At 46.6% G+C, this 18,581-nt stretch overlaps 1 protein-coding gene across 3 annotated transcripts; it reads right to left on the bottom strand.

Annotated features, from left to right (window-relative positions):
- Window positions 1–8,603: 8,603 nt before the first annotated feature.
- commd7 (COMM domain containing 7) lies at window positions 8,604–18,581 on the bottom strand. 3 transcript variants are annotated; one of them, XM_082520075.1, is made up of 9 exons: window positions 18,380–18,581; window positions 17,043–17,093; window positions 16,294–16,396; window positions 13,597–13,653; window positions 13,449–13,486; window positions 11,355–11,445; window positions 11,068–11,117; window positions 10,796–10,844; window positions 8,604–8,781 (listed from the first exon to the last, which is right to left on the bottom strand). In XM_082520075.1, exons 1-9 carry the CDS (start codon window positions 18,458–18,460, stop codon window positions 8,705–8,707), a joined length of 597 nt encoding a protein of 198 aa, XP_082376201.1. In that variant the 5' UTR covers window positions 18,461–18,581; the 3' UTR covers window positions 8,604–8,704. The 3 variants fall into 3 exon arrangements, with proteins under 3 accessions (XP_082376201.1, XP_082376200.1, XP_082376202.1); XM_082520074.1 differs by having other exon boundaries at window positions 17,043–17,096; window positions 18,380–18,569; XM_082520076.1 differs by lacking the exons at window positions 8,604–8,781; window positions 10,796–10,844 and having other exon boundaries at window positions 11,108–11,185; window positions 17,043–17,096; window positions 18,380–18,577.

Here is an 18,581-nt window from a genome sequence, read left to right as displayed (position 1 = left end):
CTTCCAAGCCAACTCCTTTTGTGAGTCCCCAAAACAAAACCTCCTCCTGAACCTAGTAAGATGTCTAGGGTCTCTATTTGAAGTGAGAGTGTACTGGTCCTGAGTAGAGGCGCTACACAGCTTTATCATATCAGCAGTTTTTTTAGTGTGTGGACATTTTTTTCTACTCAACAGTAAAAAAACGTTGATGATTCATGTCGGATGAATCGGTTTGACGCACCTGATTCGGAAAACAAAGCACAGATAAATCTCTCTGATTATAAGATAAGAGCAGGAAAAAGAACAAAAAAGGGAAAGACAACACAAAAACCTTCAAAATAAAACAGGAAGTGAACTGAGAAGTCAGACAGGGAAACAAATAAAACAGGAAGTGAACTGAGAAGTCAGACAGGGAAACGGAGAACAGGACGGGGAGCAGGGCTCAGACTTTTCCTCTGCTAATCAGTGATGTCAGAATAAAAGAAGATTCATCAGCAGCTACCAGATTATTCTCTGTGTTTGCTGCTTTCCATGGAGGCAGTCTGGTTATTAATTTATGCGTTTTCTGAGGGATGGATCAGCAGATAAATGATGCTGTGGTCTTTATGTTACCCGCCGCTGACACTAAGCAGGTTTTTAACTGTAAAGTCTCTGAACGATCATAAACTCTGTGTCGTGTTAAAACTAACCAGGCTGCTTGCTGATTGTGAATTCTGTCTGTGTAAATGTGATAAATCACAAGGTCTGAAATAAAACTGATGATGTTATTAAACATCTGGAAACATAAAACTTGGATTTGACAAAAGTTTATTATGTGTTTGTGAACATGTTCTCCTGCCTTTGTTTCAAACGTGAGTTTTTTTTCCATTCCATCGTTAGATTAAAGCTCAGCGTCCGGGCTTTATGAGCGCTTCTGCTTAGACAGCAGCGCCCTCTGGTGGCCGGAGGCAGGAAACGCTTCTGTCTCTGATGTCTGAGCTGAGGTTGCTCACTGAGAGTCCACGAAGAGGGTGAGCTCACCCAAAACCTTGGCTGGGGTTAGGTAGAGGATCATTAGGTGTTCCTTTGTCCCTCTCGGGGAGGGGGGGACACACTCCCACTCCCACGGGGCTTAAATCTGGGACTCTCCACCATTTGACTCTAGAACTGAAGAAGCTTCTCGGATGAGAGGTGAAACGTCTTCAAGCAACTTAAAGAAGTCCAGACGCTTTTCTCTCCAAGCTCCTTAGACTACGATGGTTAGTTTACGATGATTAGTCTGCATGTCTCATTACTGTCATTACTGTAACACAGAACATAAATACAACTTTAAGAAGATCAGTGAATGATGTGGAGCCTCATCCACTGGTTTCAGGCATCACATGGAGCCACACCCTCCTCTCAGACACTGGGTCAGGACAGAAGCTGGAGGTCGTTCCTGGTGAGGAGCCTCAAGGTTGGAAATTTCACCATGACAACCTCTTCGATTCGCTTGCACCCCTGGATGATGTGACAAAGAGAGGATTAGAGATTTTTGGGGACAATGAGGACAAACCATCTCTCTGATGTTCCTTTCAAAACCAAAGAAAAGTTTACAAAGTCTGAACACAGGGAGAGAAGCTGCTGGTCCGCTGGCAGGACAACAGTACTGTCCCTATTTCAACAAATATGGAGACCACTATGCATCCAGTAATATCCTCCTGGGAAACAAGGAAACATGTATCTGTCAGTTTACCTTTTTTGTGACGTCCTGCCTATTTGGGGCTAAAGGAGGCCATCCAAATGAGAGCGACCATTGACCTGCTCGCCTGATGCAAAGGTTTGGCACAAACCCACTGAGCCATGGAAGGAGAGACTCTGACCGACCAATAGGCACAAGGAACCGATTCCTGAGACATCGTCCATGTGAGGAATGCACCACCTGTGCATGTGAGAAAGGTTAATGCATCACTGCACAAGTAGAATGGGGGGCAGAGCCTTCAGTTTTCAGGCCCCTCTTCTGTGGAACCAGCTTCCAGTTTGGATTCAGGAGACAGACACTATCTCTACTTTCAAGATTAGGCTTCAAACTTTCCTTTTTGCTAAAGCATATAGTTAGGGCTGGACCAGGTGACCCTGAATCCTCCCTTAGTTATGCTGCAATAGACGTAGGCTGCCGGGGGATTCCCATGATGCACTGGGTGTTTCTTCTTCACTCACTATGTATTAACAGACCTCTCTGCACTGAATCATACTTGTTATTAACCTCTGTCTCTCTTCCACAGCATGTCTTTATCCTGTCTCCCTTCTCCCACCCCAACCAATCACAGCAGATGGCCCCGCCCCTCCCTGAGCCTGGTTCTGCTGGAGGTTTCTTCCTGTTAAAAGGGAGTTTTTCCTTCCCACTGTCACCAAAGTGCTGCTCATAGGGGCTCATATGATTGTTGGGGTTTTCTCTGTATGTATTATTGTAGGGTCTACTGTACAATATAAAGCACCTTGAGGCGACTGTTGTTGTGATTTGGCGCTGTGTAAATAAAACTGAATCGAACTGCACACTGAGTGCTTCAAAACACACCATGTAAAGTAGAAAAGGAGGGAAAAGTGCATGCACAGGGCTGCATGGGAAAGGCTGAGTGAGCCTTCACATGCTGTATGACAGATAAATTACAGTAATGACAGCATGGCTGCATTTCAAACGAATCAAGCACTTTGTTCTGAATCCTGCCTCTTTATATGGCCTCTAATATACATGGCCTCTAATATACACAGAAATGCTTTTATGTGAATGTGTTTCACAAATCTTAGAAATATGGTCTCTAACCAGATTCTTACTCTGGATGGCATTACCTCGGCCTCCAGTAACACTGTGAGGAACCTTGGAGTCATTTTTGACCAGGACACGTCCTTCAACGCACATATTAAACTAATATATGTATTTATAACCCCCTAAACACCAAATGCTGTGTTTCTACAGGCGTCCTTCAGTTTTGTGTGTAATGACTGTAAAGCTGCTTTGTTGGGCTGAGATCAGCTGACTGCATGGACCATTGAAGAACATGTCGTTTCTTTGGCGTGAGGAACTCTTGGGTTGCTTTTGCAGTTTGCTTTGCCTCATCGTGTGAGCAGAGGCTACAGCTGAACACTTCACAGTTCATCCTGCTGCTTCCCTCAGCAGTGCCACCATCATCATCATCACACCAGTGACCCGGCTCCACTGCAGCCATACATGCAGCAGATAAACTATACTGAAGCAGACCCTCAGAAACAGCATCACGACTGTTTGTGACATGACTTATAACCCCTCTGACGGCTGTTTCTCTGTCTAACTGCTCATTCTTCATATTTCTCCTGATTTCTTCTTGTTTTTGTCCAAAGCTGTCAGACGTTCTCGTGCCGAGCGTCTTTGTGCTTGATGATTTAGGCCCGAGCCTCTTCCTGTGGAGCAGAGGCAGTACGTCGGACCCAGATAACGACTCCTCTGTGTGGCTGGCCCACACACACACACTCACACACACCATCTGTGTCGTGTGTGTGAGTGGTTGTTTTTTCAGTTTCGAGCAGGAAGACATTAATTACTGTGAGCAAAGAGAGAAACCACGTTCTCGGTAAATTCTCAGGGAGGAACTTTAAGAGTCGGGAGCAAAATTCTCTTATCAAGAAAACACACAAACACACACACACACTCAGACTCACACCAACTGCACACCCTGCTTTAACTGCACACACACATTTCCTTCCACCTTATGTGATGGATCCCATTCCTGCCAGCAGGGGGAAGTCTACATCTTCCTTCTACCTCAGGCTGCCTCACACACAAAGTATCCCCTCACCCAGCCAATCATTAATCCAGGTGTTCCATCGTGTGGACACAGGTGCATAACGTCGGCACGCACAGCTTCTACATTCATCAGTGAAACAACAGCTCACTCTGCTCTCACTCCACAGTCAGTGGAAGCACCTGGGAACAACAGCACAAAGTGGTAAAATCACACCAGTGGACGCTGAGACGTGCAGTCCACAGAGGTCACCAACTTTCTGCAGACCTCCAAACTTCACGTGGCCCGTACATCAGAGTGGCGATTGCGAGCCGGGCGTTCTCGTCCTACATCAGTGTGACCTCACAAATGTGCTTCTGGAAGAAGCGTTCCCATAAACACTCCCAAACCTGTGGAAAGCCTTCCCAGAAGAGCTGCAACATCACTTTCAACTCTAGAGCCAATGCTTTTGGGAATATAGTGTACATGGACACATGTACTCATCAGGTCAGAGGATGCAGCTCCAGATAAGCAGTCAAAAAATGAGGTTTGTGTAAAGTTCATGAGCTTCAAGCATGAATTTTAGGGCTGTTTACGGCAGGAATAAAGTCACAGAAGTGCTGCCAATGCTCCCTGGGATTAAGGTGAGCATAATTGATTAATTAATCATTAATTAATCATAATTGATTACACAGCGGTGGAGAGTAGACTTTATCACAGTAGATGTCTTTCTGAAAGCGCTGTAACTAAGTTTAAGAATATAATCCACCCACTGTTATCATCTCCAATGCCCTGTACCAACATAGAGCAGCTATCTGAACGCTGCTCCAACAGAGGTCGATCATCTTGTTAATAATTTCACCTCCTCACTACGTACGACTCTGGATACTGTAGCTCCTGTGAAAACTAAGGTCTCTAATCAGAAGTACCTGACTCCGTGGTATAATTCTCAAACACGTACCCTAAAGCAGATGACTCGTAATCTGGAGAGGAAATGGCGTGTCACAAATTTAGAGGATCATCATTTAGCCTGGAGAAATAGTTTGCTGCTTTATAAGAAAGCCCTCCGCAAAGCCAGAACATCTTACTATTCATCACTGATTGAAGTAAATAAGAACAACCCCAGGTTTCTCTTCAGCTCTGTAGCCAGGCTGACAAACAGTCAGAGCTCTGTCGAGCCAACCATCCCTTTAACGTTAACTAGTAATGACTTCATGAACTTCTTCACAAATAACATTTTAATCATTCCAATCATGGATAGACGTGATTTCTAATTGTCTTACCTGTCTTCCTCCTCTCACACCAACCAATCACAGCAGATGGCCCCACCCCTCCCTGAGCCTGGTTCTTGGAGGTTTCTATAAAAAAGGTTTATATAAATAAAACTGAACTGAATCTGTTCACATATTGTCACCTGTGCACTCTCCACAGGTGAGCTGTGGAATCCAGTCTGAAAGGTTTCAGCTCATGTCTGACACTTCTGCAGCTTCTGTCGTCTCACTTCAGCTCGTAAAACAAGTCCTCATTTTACCTGGAGGTAAACCTTTAAAATCCCCATTCTCCTGCCCTTAGGACAAACAACACCTGGACAGGTGTCATCATTTGAAAGGAAACTCTCTCAGAACAATAAAAACAATAAAGTATAGCAGCAGGTGGGCGTTATACAGCACGCTTCCAGTGAACAGGACTGTGTGTAAAGCCAGCGACATTGACACAGGACGTTTGTAACTTTGGGGAAACAAGAACACGGTTGACAGCTGTGAGCTATTAGAGTTATTCTCCATAAACTTCCTCTTCCCTCTGCAGGTCCAACGGCAAAAATGTCCACACACACACACACACACACACACACACACACACACACACACACACACACACACACACACACACACACTCTTCAGTCTGTCAGTATCTTTTATTCCTAGCCCAAACAGACTCTTTCTTGGGAAGGCCCTGGTTATTCCCCACACAGATAAGCAGGCATACACACAAACTCTCGTTTTCATATCTTAGTGAGGACATCTCATTGACATAAAGCTTTCCCTAACCATGACCTAACTGTAACCCTGGTACTAAAACCAGATTGTGAGCCTCAAAAATGCCTTCAAACGTTGAGTCAGTGGGTATTTGACGTGTTTGTTGGGGGGTTGATTTGCTCTGCTGTTCTACTGAAGCCCCAAACATATCCAAACAGTGCTTAACACATGTATTAGACCACAGTGAGGGTTGACCCTAAACTAACAGCACTGATAGTTCCAAAATAGTTATTTATGTTTCTGTAATGGTTAATCCACCAGTATCCACAAGCTCTTTAATCAAAATGATATTTTCAGTGCTAACAAATAATTATTATTGTTATGCAGTCATTTTCAGATTCGCTGCTTTACAAAGAAAGCAGGAGAAATAATAAAAAGTATGATTTCTGTTGAAGATCACAGTATTGACGTGCATTCCTCAGCAGCTCAAAAAAACATGAATTAAATTTGTTGCACCTGTAGCTGACCTCAGGAGGACAATCACCAGTCGTATCTGAGCACAATGACACAAAGTGTTTTTCTGCAGGATTTTCACGTGGACGTAAAGTCTGGAGTCTCTCTGATGATCTAACTCATGATCTAATCACTTCCCAAAGAATGTTAATCAGCTGGTGTTTACTTAACATCAGCTGAGTGACGAACTTCTGCGAGAAGACTGAAACACTGACAGGATCGAGATCTGTGGGATTTTCTCTGCTCTTTTAAAAAGGCCAGAGAAACAACTGGGAGGAGCTCAGGAGGCCTCGGGGGGATGCATGCAGGGACACGTCGGGTCACACGATGAGACGAAAGGAGAGCCGGCATGAAGAAAGGAGGAGGAGGAGGAGGAGGAGGAGAGACACTAAGGACAAAGAGAAAGAATGTGAAGAGAAAGAGGAGAATTGCACAACAGAGGTGAAGGTTTGATTTGCTTTTGGCTCCGAGTCGTGAAACTGTGAGAGGCTGATTGTCTGTGAGGATGAGCATCTTTGGAACATCAGAGCCAAAGTTCCTCCTGAATGAGCCTGACAGGAAGGAAACCCTCGTCCTTTCACCTGCTGCAGGGCGCTGTCTCCTCTCAGTTAGACCAGAGTCACCTTTGAGCAGCTCTGTTCACCTCTTTAATTTAAAAACACTCAGTGTACCTGCAGCCTGTGGGTCCCCGCCCCTCCCTCACCAGGTATCTGAACGTGTCAGAGGACATGAAGGAGCAGCACTTTCTCACTGCAAGCAATCCAAACCGCACAGCAGCTGAACAGTAAAAACAATATCAGTAACTAATATGAGCGAGCTGCTGTGTCCTGCAGCGAGGAGCCAATCAGCTGAATGAACAGGTGAGTTTGAAGGATGTTTGGAAACAAGCTGACAGGCTGATCCATCCGGACTGAGCAAAAATACGTTACTGAGGGCAAAACGATACGTGTGAACACGCAGCAGCTGAAAACTGTGCTACCTTACATTAGAAAGCCAATTATCGTGATGGCCAAGGCGCGCCCGCGTGCGCGCGCACCTGCGTCAGCTGGACTGTGACTGACTTTAAACACAAGAAGAAGAAAAACAGAGCCAGCAGCATTCAGCACAAACTTCAGTCTCAGGTCTTCATCAAATATTCAACTCCAGGAAACAAACAAAGCAATTTTTTAAAATCAAGAAATAAACATAAACAACTGCCCTGATTGGCTGTTCCATCAGCACTCCCAGACGCTCGGTCCTTGATTGGTCTGAGTTTGTCAAAAACTTTGGTTCGTTCATGATTTCCACATGACCACAGCCTGGATTTGCTGTTTACTGTGGGGGCAGACGGCCAGGTGAGAGCGAGGCGTGACAGGACACGCCGCAGAGCTATGTGGAACATTTCATTTTCTGCTAAATACGGGGAATCCTGAGTTTTCACTGAATCCGTTTACGCAACATCCCAGGAAACGCAGCAGGACGGATCCACGCACAGATACGTGGAAGCGTGAGCAGAAAGACGGGCTCGGCCTGGAGCCGTGCTTCTAATGAGGACAAGCTCGTCTGTCCGAGACAGCCAGCGCAGGGAAGGGCGTGAAGGTTACACACAGCAGGACGGGAGAGTCGGAGGGCACGACCCGCTGATGCAGTCAGGTGTGGCAGACAGCGACGGGGAGCGGTGGTGCGTTGAGTCCTGGTTTTGAGAAAGACAAACGACACGTCCAACTGACTGGAGGCTTTTTCTCTTTTTTAGGGCCGGCACGCCGAGCCGCTCGCAGACGGGAGCGTTCCTGAGCCCGTGCACGGATGTTTGAAGGTCACGGTTATCGTCCCTGCGCACAGAGATTCCTCCAGGTCCTCTGAGTATGTAGATGATGTCATGCTGTGTAGATGAGTTACTTTAATGTGGTTTAGGTTGTTTCTGTGACAGCCGCGTATCGCAGCTCTCTAATGTCAGAAAGTATCGTCAGTACGTAAAGGAGGAGCTGCAGATGCTGTACAAAGATATAAAGTAGGCGGGAAAACCCTTCAGAATAAAGGCAACTTCCTGTCTTCGAGCAGACAGACTGCTGAGGAATAATCAGCAGATAATTATCACAGACGTCTGAAGTGGTTTCGGAGCCGAGGGCTGAAACGGCGCTTGCACCGATGAGCCACTGAGCGCTCTGACATGTGCCTCCAGGCTCATACGCATCCCTGTGTGGCCTTTACTGCACGCCCGTCTCTGGCTGCTGCTCATTTCGCCTGCATTTAACCTGTTATTGCAGCTAATTCGTGTTTGTTTTAGTAATAATTTATTACATCAGTAAGAGACAGCAGGCCTGAACTCGATCGAACAGGTCTGGTTTCTGATGGAAGTGTCAAAATGTTCCCGCTGATCTCACCCAGGTGTCGTCGTGCTGACAGACTGTTTCCCACAGGGGGAGAAAACAGCAGATAATGACAGGTTACTCCTCAGTTTATTGACTCATTTCAGGTAAAAATGTCACACGCACACAAATTCAACCAGTACATACAACACACACACGGACACACACGCGCTCAGCTGAAGCACTCCATGCTGGCCTTGGCTCGCTCCATCTCGTGCAGGAAGTTGTAAAACTGAGGCAGCGTCAGTTCTGCAGGGAAGAGACAAAAAAGGACGACTTCCTGTCAGAGACAGAAATGAAAGGTTTTTGCATCTGTGGAGGAAAACGTGAAAAACTGGGAGAGCTCCAAACCAGGAATACTCTCTTCAAGAGGAATTAAAATACAGAGGAGCGGTTTAAAATCTACAGCTGCTGTTTGTGAGGTCATTTCCTCCCTGCTACACATAAGAGCCAATCAAAATCACCCAAAAAGCACACCTGAATTACGACCACTGCAGCATTTACCTATCTCTACTTTTAAGATCGGGCTCAAACTTTCCTTTTTGCTAAGGCATATAGTTAGGGCTGGACCAGGTGACCCCGAATCCTACTGAGCAGGGATAGCTCAGTAGGTAGAGTGGTTGCCCCATGATCGGAAGGTCGGGGGTTCGATTCCCCTTAACAGCTACCCTGGGGTACCCCTGAGCAAGGTACCGTCCCTACACACTGCTCCCCGGGCGCCCAATGGCTGCCCACTGCTTCACTGAGTGAATGGGTTAAATGCAGAGAGCAATTTCCCCACGGGGCTCAATAAAGTACAATAATGTACACACTTTCTTCTTAGTTATGCTGCAATCTGGTCTTTAGGTGATGACGTGACGAATCCTGCTTCCGGTCCAAACTACTCTGCGTTTATTAAGGCTGTTGTGTTTTTAACATGTTTTAATGTTTTGTTCTATTTAATCTGAAGCCCCTAAAAGCAGTCAGTGATCACTGTCTCAGTTTTTATTACTGCTGTTCATTTGAAACCCTTATGATGTAGCTACAGCCCTGCAGCAGTATATTCATGACTAACCTGGTATTGTGGATGGATTATCTCAGTTGTTTTTCTGGCTGAAGTTTGGACTGCATTTATGCCTAACCATCAGGAACCTTCACGTTAACTTTTATCGAGTGGAAAAAGTTAGCGTTCATCCTCCAGCTTCACTGTGTTTATGCTATGCTAACATAGCTGTGTCACTAGCGGTCACGTAGCACATCGTTATATAGCAGCTAGCCCAACTTCAGTAACCCTACAAACGTCACTGCTGTTTAGTTTTCTGTCTTCATTTATGTTGGAAGTGATAGCAGAGCTGTACGTTTGAATGTTTCAGAAATCTCTGTCAGAACATGCTATATCATGCTTAGCATGAAGCTAGCGAGCTAACTTCCTGCTAAATCCATTCAATTTAATAAATCCTGTTTTCATGGATGCCTGGATGTTAAACTTCATAGTTACACCTGGTAAAGCAGCAATGCTGATCATTTTATTAAAGATGAAAGAACTTAGACAGTTTGTGACTCTTAGTGATGCTGCAGAGTTCGTTTGACTTTGGGACCTGGGAGTTTGGACCCAGACGTGGTTAATGAAGTCAGACTTAAAGACCGATAGGTACAGCTGCTGGGGGACTCCCATGATGCACTGGGTGTTTCTTCTTCACTCACTATGTGTTAACCGACCTCTCTGCATTGAATCATACCTGCTATTAACCTCTGTCTCTCTTCCACAGCATGTCTTTATCCTGTCTCCCTTCTCTCACCCCAACCAATCACAGCAGATGGCCCCGCCCCTCCCTGAGCCTGGTTCTGCCGGAGGTTTCTTCTCGTTTCCTTCCCACTGTCGCCAAAGTGCTTGCTCGGCCATTTGATTGTTGGGTTTTTCTCTGTATGTATTACTGCAGGATCTACCTTACCATATAAAGCGCCTTGAGGTGACTGTTGTGATTTGACGCTGTATAAATAAAACTGAATTGAAGATCTGTAGGTCGGCTGACTCTGAGAGCATCGGGTGGAGGAACTGATTTTTCATTTACGAAGTTTACACGATTAAACCAGACGAGTTCCTTTTTACATTTCTTACAGTCTTTTTCACTCGCAGCATCTGTTCATTATCTAAGTTTTGTGTCCTGAGTTGCAGAAACAACCGTCAGAGTAACTTAAAGCTTCCTGTTACAGACTCGAGCAGTTGGAAAGAAAGACATTCAAGGTGTGCAAAACTTCAGGTACGAGTGACATCATCACTCACCCATGTAGACGTTTTCAGTGGAATTCCCCTTTCTGACCACGAGCTTCAGCTGCAACCAAACACAACGTGTTCAACAAAACAACGATGCTGTGTGTGTTTTCATATCTTTGTGGGGACCAAAATACCAGTCTCCACAAGTTTGAAGACATTATTGAGAATCAAAATGTGGTTTTAGTGTCCGGGTTACAGTTTGGTTAGGGGAAGCATTATGTCAATTAGATGTTCCCACAGGATATGAATACCCCACATGTGTGTGTGGAGCGCTGTTGTACCTGCAGGAAGACTGTGCCCAATTTCTGAATTTCACTGGTGCCAACAGTCACTGTGGGACGACAAAACACAGCGTGATAAAAACACTCAAACAGGACGGTCGCTGTGTCACGTCTGCGCCTGAAACAGTGAGGCGCGTCATGGTTAGCTCTGTTATTCAGCTTCCATCGGCTGCACACACCGAGGGGTTCAAATGTGCTCAGAGGGCGGACGCGCTCACAGACAGACTCAGACTGAACCTCTAATGTGAGCCAAATTTGCCGTGCACGCTAGGTTTGCTCCTTCTTACCTCCAAACTTCCACTCCATGTCAACCAGCTGGTTGACCATCAGAGTCTGCCCGACAGCGAGCCTGGTCAGCGCTGCGTAGTGCTCCGCCCACTGCAGGAACACAGATCACATCAGACTCCTGAGACACGTGTTCACCGTTTAAAGGTTGCCTGAGTAACATCGTAAGAACAAGTTTTATCAACGACACTGAGTCAGTGCTAACTAGAGCTGCCACGATTACGTCGACTATCAAAATCGTCGACGACTGATTTAATAGTCGACGCGTCGTTTGAAGCTTTGTAAGATCCCAAAAGACGCAGGAATAAGTAGCAGGATTTAAGAGTGTAATAACGGACTGAAACAGAAGATGGCAGCACTGCATGTACAAGGATGCCAGCTGCCGTTAAACCCCGAAGAAGAAGAAGCTGTGTCCCAGAATTCATAGCACGGCCCAGCGCAGTTTCCAACAATGGCGGCAGCTAGTTAGTTTTAATGTTACTCTTATTATTCTTTCTGGGTCACAAAATAAACGTTTAACATATTTTCAGGCGAGAATGTAGCTGTGTAAACCTCAAATATCTGCTCAGTTTATCAGGACACCGCATATTTTCAAAAGCGCTCCAACGTTTTCGGAGACGTCTGTTACCCACTAGCTCGATAGCTAGCCGGGGGCTAGGTCACTAGCGCCATGAGAACACCGGACTCCCCGCAAATCGTTTTCAAACCCACCGCCGTCTTTCGCTACTCAGGTTAAATATATATGAGTCACTTAGATAACTTAAAATGTTATTGTTTGGCTTTTTTTAGTATTTTATTTGTTCCTGAGTAAATCGGTTTGGCTGAGATTAAAGTTATAGTTTTTACACAGCTGAATAAACATCAAGCAGACAGCTGATTATCAGAAGTGTGAGATGCTCCAGAATATACTCCAGTGTCCTGTTATATTTTAGATAGCAAGGAGTTTATTAAACTTCACCGAAACAATCTGCAAATTTCATTAAAATTTAATAAACTATCATCTTGTCTTTATTTTTAGTTAGCACAGACCTTAAACACTTAAAGCTGTAAGCTAATGATAGTTATATAAGAGCAGATGCTGCTGGTGCAATAAGCTGTAGTTTTACGTCTAATGGATGATGATCTGATTAGTCGACTAATCGCAAAAATAATCGGTGACTAGTCGACTATCAAAATAATCGTTTGTGGCAGCCCTAGTGCTAACACGTGCTAACACCTGTCAGCTAGCTTCGGCCCAAACGGACACACGTGCTCCTCCCTGTTGTTTTACACGAGTCAGCATGTGCAGCCTGAGCATCACAATGATGGCGAGCTAAGGCACAGCTAGCTGGCTGACCATCCTCGTGTAGCCACCACCGTGGGAGTGTTAGTTACACAGAGGTTAAAGTGTGCTGGATCGATCTGGAACAGTTCAGTTCTTGGCGTTGCTTCGAGCAACAGCCAGCAGATACCTGACGCCCCGTGACGCGCTTACAGCCTCAGCCTGTGACGTGTTCATGGTGCAGATGTAAATAAAGCTGCAGCAGGCTACAGAAGAGGAGCTGCAGGATTTACCCACAGTAAACACAACATGTTAGCTGGTGAAGAAATGGTAAATGGACTGGTTCTCATATAGCGCTTTTCTACTCTTCTGAGCACTCAAAGCGCTTCACACAACTTGTGCATTCACCCATTCTAACTAGCATTCACACACATTCATACTTCGATGGATGCGTCGGAGAGCAATTTGGGGTTAGTATGTTGCCCAAGGATATTTGGCACGCAGACGAGGGGAAGCCAGGAACCTTCCGATCATTGATGACCTGCTCTACCTCCTGAGCTACAGCCAATCACAGAAATAAGTCCAGAGTCCTGGAAGGCCCTTTGAACCATCTATGACGTCTTTAATAGTAGTGGAAAGTTTGGCACACGTAAAGGGCGTGGCTTTGGTCAGGTGGTTTGATCCCAGTCTGCATGCCACGATACAAACCCCATGTTGCTCTATGAATGCATGAATGTCAGACAGGAAGCACTTAGAAACAGCACGCTTGTGTGAATGAGGCAGAAAAGCGCTGCATAAGCAGCTTTCCATTTACCTTTAGCACTACTTCACTTACCTGCAGTGAGAAGTGAGCCGACTTTTCCTCGCTCAGTCCTGAAAAATGATCAGAGTGAGCAGGTTGGCTTTCATTAACACAAACGTGACAGTAACTAATACGACTACTGTGAGAATGACTCTGAGGCACAGAGGACTCGGATGTGTACCTAATGTCAGGAGGTCTTCTTTGATCTGCTCGCCTGTCAGGTTTTTCTTCAGGGCTCCTGAGGAGAAAACAGACACGGACACCTTCCTGTTACTGTTTATAGCTCCACCTGTTGAGTGTCGGGTTTTAAACGCCGTGAGAAAATACTGTGCAGGTATCCCCACATACACATCTGTATGGAGATCACTGCTGCAGACACACCTGGCCCGTGCAGTAAGCGTGCACACGTACAGTGCAGCGTATACAGCACCACAGACAGATAGCCCACGCGTAACTGGCATTCTGGGAAATGGAGGAAGTGAAAATACAAACGAAATCACAGGCAGAAACATGCTGTCTGTGAATGAAACCTGAAAGCACAGTGTTAGCACTGTTGCCTCACAGCAAGGAGTTCACTTCCACCATCAGGCTGGGGTCTTCCTGCAGGGCTTCTCCCCGGGTACAACGCCTTCCTCCCACAGTCCACAGACATGCAGATAGTGGGGTGAATGGTTGCCTGTGTGTTAGCCCCCCCCCCCCCCGTGACCTAACAAGGATAAGAAGCAGAGGAGGGATGGATGGCACATAAAATAAGATTTACTCATCCATCCACAAACCAAAAACACCCTGTCAGTGGGTTTATCTGTGACAAGGATTCACTTCCTGTGACTGAGATGAACAGGAAGCACTGGTGCTAACGAGGGAGGATTCTTTTCTCTCGTTCAGTTCATTTTTATTTCAGTGGTTTCTGTTCGAGCTCACTGTAATAACCTTGATGCAGACTCTGTATAAAGGACCAGATTAGTCAGAGATGAGGGAGGAAAAACGACCACTCTGCTGTTTTCTCTGATTTCTCTCAACACTTTGTTGCCGATCACATCTTATGGCTCGTAATAATCGCTGCACTTCTGTCTCAACTTTGCAAACAGAAACTCGCCCAAAATATTTGGCCCAGGTGTCAGGAGCACTTTGTTGTACTGAACTTCTGCACTGAGGGCTATACTTATCAGAAACTACCCGCATGGACCGCAGCTGGGCGGCTCATCAAGAATGCAGCAGCACATCGGGGCTGCACACAACACAAGTGGGAACAAGGGGAAGTGTTATCCATTTTCCATTTATTCTCTCGTGCTGGCAGAGCGCGTTCAGAGAAACACAAATTGAAATGTGTTGAAAGAAGCCTTAGTCTTCAGTTACACCTGCCTGAGCCTGCTGCTTCCATCGCACTGAATCAAACACCACCTATAGTCCCCTATTCAGTTACATCCCAGGTCACATGCTGCTGCTGTCGCTCACACAAGTGCTTCGTAAAACCGTTACTGCAGGCAACAGGTTCAGCGCTGTGGCATCAACAATCTGACACTCGGCTAGAAATCAAAACCAGCCAAACTCCACTCCTTTTAACCTCCAAACACATGACCCACATCCCACAGCGCAGAGGATAAACAGACCACAGCACCGAGGCAACAACTCAGTTCCATTCATCACAACAGCGGTCGCCTCAAGGCGATGGTAAAGACCCCACAATCATCCAGAGAAAACCCCAATGATTAGGCAACAGTGGGAAGGAAAAACTCCCTTTTAACAGGAAGAGGGGCGGGGCCATCTGCTGCGACCGGCTGGGGTGGAGGGGAGGAGCCAGTTTTAACAGGATATTTCTAACTTTAGAGATGTTGCACAAATGGAAGAACGCAGTCTTACATATTTGTTTAATATGTGCGTTGAAGGACATGTCCTGGTCAAAAATGACTCCAAGGTTCCTCACAGTGTTACTGGAGGCCAAGGTAATGCCATCCAGAGTAAGAATCTGGTTAGATACCATATTTCTAAGCTTTTCAGGGCCGAGTACAATAACCTCAGTTTGATCTGAATTAAGAAGCAGAAAGTTAGCGGCCATCCAGGTCTTTATGTCTTTAAGACATTCCTGCAGTTTAACTCATTGGTGTGTGTTATCTGGCTTCATGGACAGATAGAGCTGGGTGTCATCTGCATAGCAGTGTAAATGTATGCTATGTCTTCTAATGATGCTGCCTAAGGGAAGCATGTATAATGTAAACAGAATTGGTCCTAGCACTGAACCCTGTGGAACTCCATAACTAACCTCAGTGTGTGAAGAGGACTCTCCATTTACATGCACAAACTGGAGTCTATTAGATAGATATGATACAAACCACTGCAGTGCAGTACCTGTAATACCTACAGCATGTTCTAATCGCTCTAATAGGATATTATGGTCGACAGTATCGAACGCTGCACTGAGGTCTAGCAGGACAAGCACAGAGATGAGTCCACTGTCAGAGGCCATAAGAAGATCATTTGTAACCTTCACTAAAGCTGTTTCTGTGCTGTGATGAGCTCTGAAACCTGACTGAAACTCTTCAGATAGGTAAAGGGCGGGGTTATCACCTACAGTATGACACCTGACACTCAGAGTGCTGACAGGTGTGTTTCCAGCCTGTCTCTGCTCTTCTCCTGTCTGCCAGTGTAAAATTACAGTGAAGTGCTTCACACATAAATCTTCTGCATTCTCTGACTTTACTCTTAACGACACCGACTCTACCTGGTCTGTAGGTTTACAGAACTGACGTCCTGATCAAGGAGATAAACGAGGGAAAATGGAAACAACCTGATTCCTACCACCTAATCTGGTACGGCTGGATTTACGATGTCCGTGTTAGCCTCTGTGATTAGAGTGATGGATGATGAGTGTGTCTCCCACCCTGCGGCACCAGGAGGACGCTCTTCATCAGGTTCCTCAGAGGCCCGGCGCTCATCCCATGTTCCCCCGCGAACTCAGTGAGCTGCTGCATGAACCTCTCTGTCTGCGCACACACACACAGACACACAGACACACAGAAAAATGCATGCATTCATTTGCACATGCACACAAAAGGGCAGCCAATGTTTTACCTCGATTCAGTTATCAAGGCTAACCACTAAGTCCAAAGTCCCATTAACATCAAAATGTGTGTGCGCGCGCGTGTGTATGTGTGTGTGTGTGTGTGTGTGTGTGTGTGCGTGTGTGTGTATGTGCGTGTGTGTATGTGCGTGTGTGTATGTGCGTGTGTGTGTATGTGCGTGTGTGTGTGCGCGTGTGTGTGTATGTGCGTGTGTGTGTGCGTGTGTGTGCGTGTGTGTGTGCGTATGTGCGTGTGTGTGTATGTGCGTGTGTATGTGCGTGTGTGTGTGTGTATGTGCGTGTGTGTGTGTGTATGTGCGTATGTGCGTGTGTGTGTGTGTATGTGCGTGTGTGTGTGTGTATGTGCGTGTATGTGCGTGTGTATGCGTGCGTGTGTGTGCGCGCGCGCGTGCGTGCGTGTATGTGCGTGCGTGTGTGTGTGTATGTGCGTGCGTGTGTGTGTGTGTGTATGTGCGTGTGTGTGTGTGTGTGTGTATGTGCGTGCGTGTGTGTGTGTGTGTATGTGCGTGTGTGTGTGTGTGTATGTGCGTGCGTGCGTGTGTGTTCACCTCTTTCGGCTCCAGGAGGAACTGGAACAGAATTTCAATCAGGCGATGAAACTGCTGCATGAAAGAAAAAGAGTTTGCTTGTTGGAAACTTTGGTCACATTTACGTTTCAGCTGCAGCTCAAAGACCTGATTCACTCGTCTGTCTACCCCTGCCAGGCAGGGACAGAGGAACAAACCTGCAAACTAAAAACGATTGGTCCACAGCACTCATGAAGAACATCTCAACATGCTTTAATGGTCTTGCTGAGTCCATGTGTTCAGGCCTCGGGCTCAGAAGTAACCCAAAGGCTGAAGATGCCACCGTCTGATGTGTGAGGCATCAGTGCACACTCAGAACGCTGCATCAGGACTCAAAAGCTTTATTTCCTCTTGATGCGTCCGAGATGCTGCACGAGGCAGACGCCCCGAGAGCCAATCCAGTACCAGGATTAATGCCACCTGCCTCCCGGCGTCTCCTAGACTTTGTGTGAGGAGCTGTGCTCCCGATAAAGGAGGGAATGAAGACTCTCACACTGAGTTTAAAGAATAAAGAAAGATTCTCTTCATCACAGTGAAGGTTGCCTCCTGTAACTCAGGTACTCATCACTAATCTGCATCAGCCTGCAGACCAATCCTAATATTCTGGATTATTGTAATCTGTTAGCAGCCTAACTGCTCTCTGATGTCACGTTGTCACGCGAGGGCCCGGGCTCTCAGCTCTGCTGTCAGTCTCCGTGACATCACGGCGCTCTCGGCGTAGGAGGTGGCGAAGACTGTGACATCGTTCCAGTGTTAATCACTGTACACACATCATCAGATGTGCTGAGTAATCAGATTACAGCTGAGCGGCAGCTCCTGGAGGTGTTGAAGCTCCTCGCGTACATCAAAGTCCTCTTTAAATCCCGTTTACAGGTGTGTTTACCTCACAGAAATGCCACCATCCTGCTGGGCGGACCGTCAGCCGTGGCGCGCCTCAGCGCTCCGCCCCACAGCACCGTGCTGCACTGTTATTGGTGAGTAATAAACCGACGGCATCGATAAGTCTGGACGCTGACGTTCAAAGCGGGTTCTGCTGGACGCCGTCTGGTCACGTGACAGCGGCTGTGACTGCGCGCATCACGTGCCCTTCAGTCTAACAGCTCGTGGCTGTCGGACGTCTGTTTGAAGCCTGAGCGATATTTCTGCTCATCAGCTTGTTCACCCGGGGATTCATCAGCTGGCAGCCAGCTGACACGGACACGTGTACATTCCGTGAGGTACAGGTGGGCTGTGACCGTTAACCTCCTTTCACTGACGTAACGAGCCCCGGGGCTCGGACAGCTTCCGGTAAAGCTGCTCCGTTAAAGCCGCGGACTTACCTGCTCGTTCAGCTTGTTCAGGTTCTGGAAGTCGGTGCCGACAGAGTCCGGTAAAACGTCTTTAGTGAAGTGAAGCTGCATCGTTTCTGTCGGCTGACCGTCCCCAAAACAAACACAGCCCGCTGCGGAGCGCAGTTCCGGGTTATGGATGAGCGCATGCGCACAAGTGTCTGCCAGACAGGTCAAGAAGAAGAATGAAAGA

The sequence above is a fragment of the Aulonocara stuartgranti genome, assembly GCF_965226115.1.
Source record: "Aulonocara stuartgranti genome assembly, chromosome: 20".
NCBI lineage: Eukaryota > Metazoa > Chordata > Actinopteri > Cichliformes > Cichlidae > Aulonocara > Aulonocara stuartgranti.
The sequence above is the reverse complement of the archived record's forward strand: the minus strand, read 5'-3'. Positions and strand labels throughout refer to the sequence as shown.

Coding starts and splice junctions, on each gene's coding strand:
- commd7 (XM_082520074.1), bottom strand. CDS start 18,460: ATGCAGCTTCACTTCACTAAAGACGTTTTACCGGACTCTGTCGGCACC. Junction 13,654..16,293: donor CGTCCTCCTGGTGCCGCAGG/GTGGGAGACACA, acceptor TTTTCTCCTCAG/GAGCCCTGAAGAAAAACCTG. Junction 11,446..13,448: donor CGGCTCACTTCTCACTGCAG/GTAAGTGAAGTA, acceptor GTGTTCCTGCAG/TGGGCGGAGCACTACGCAGC.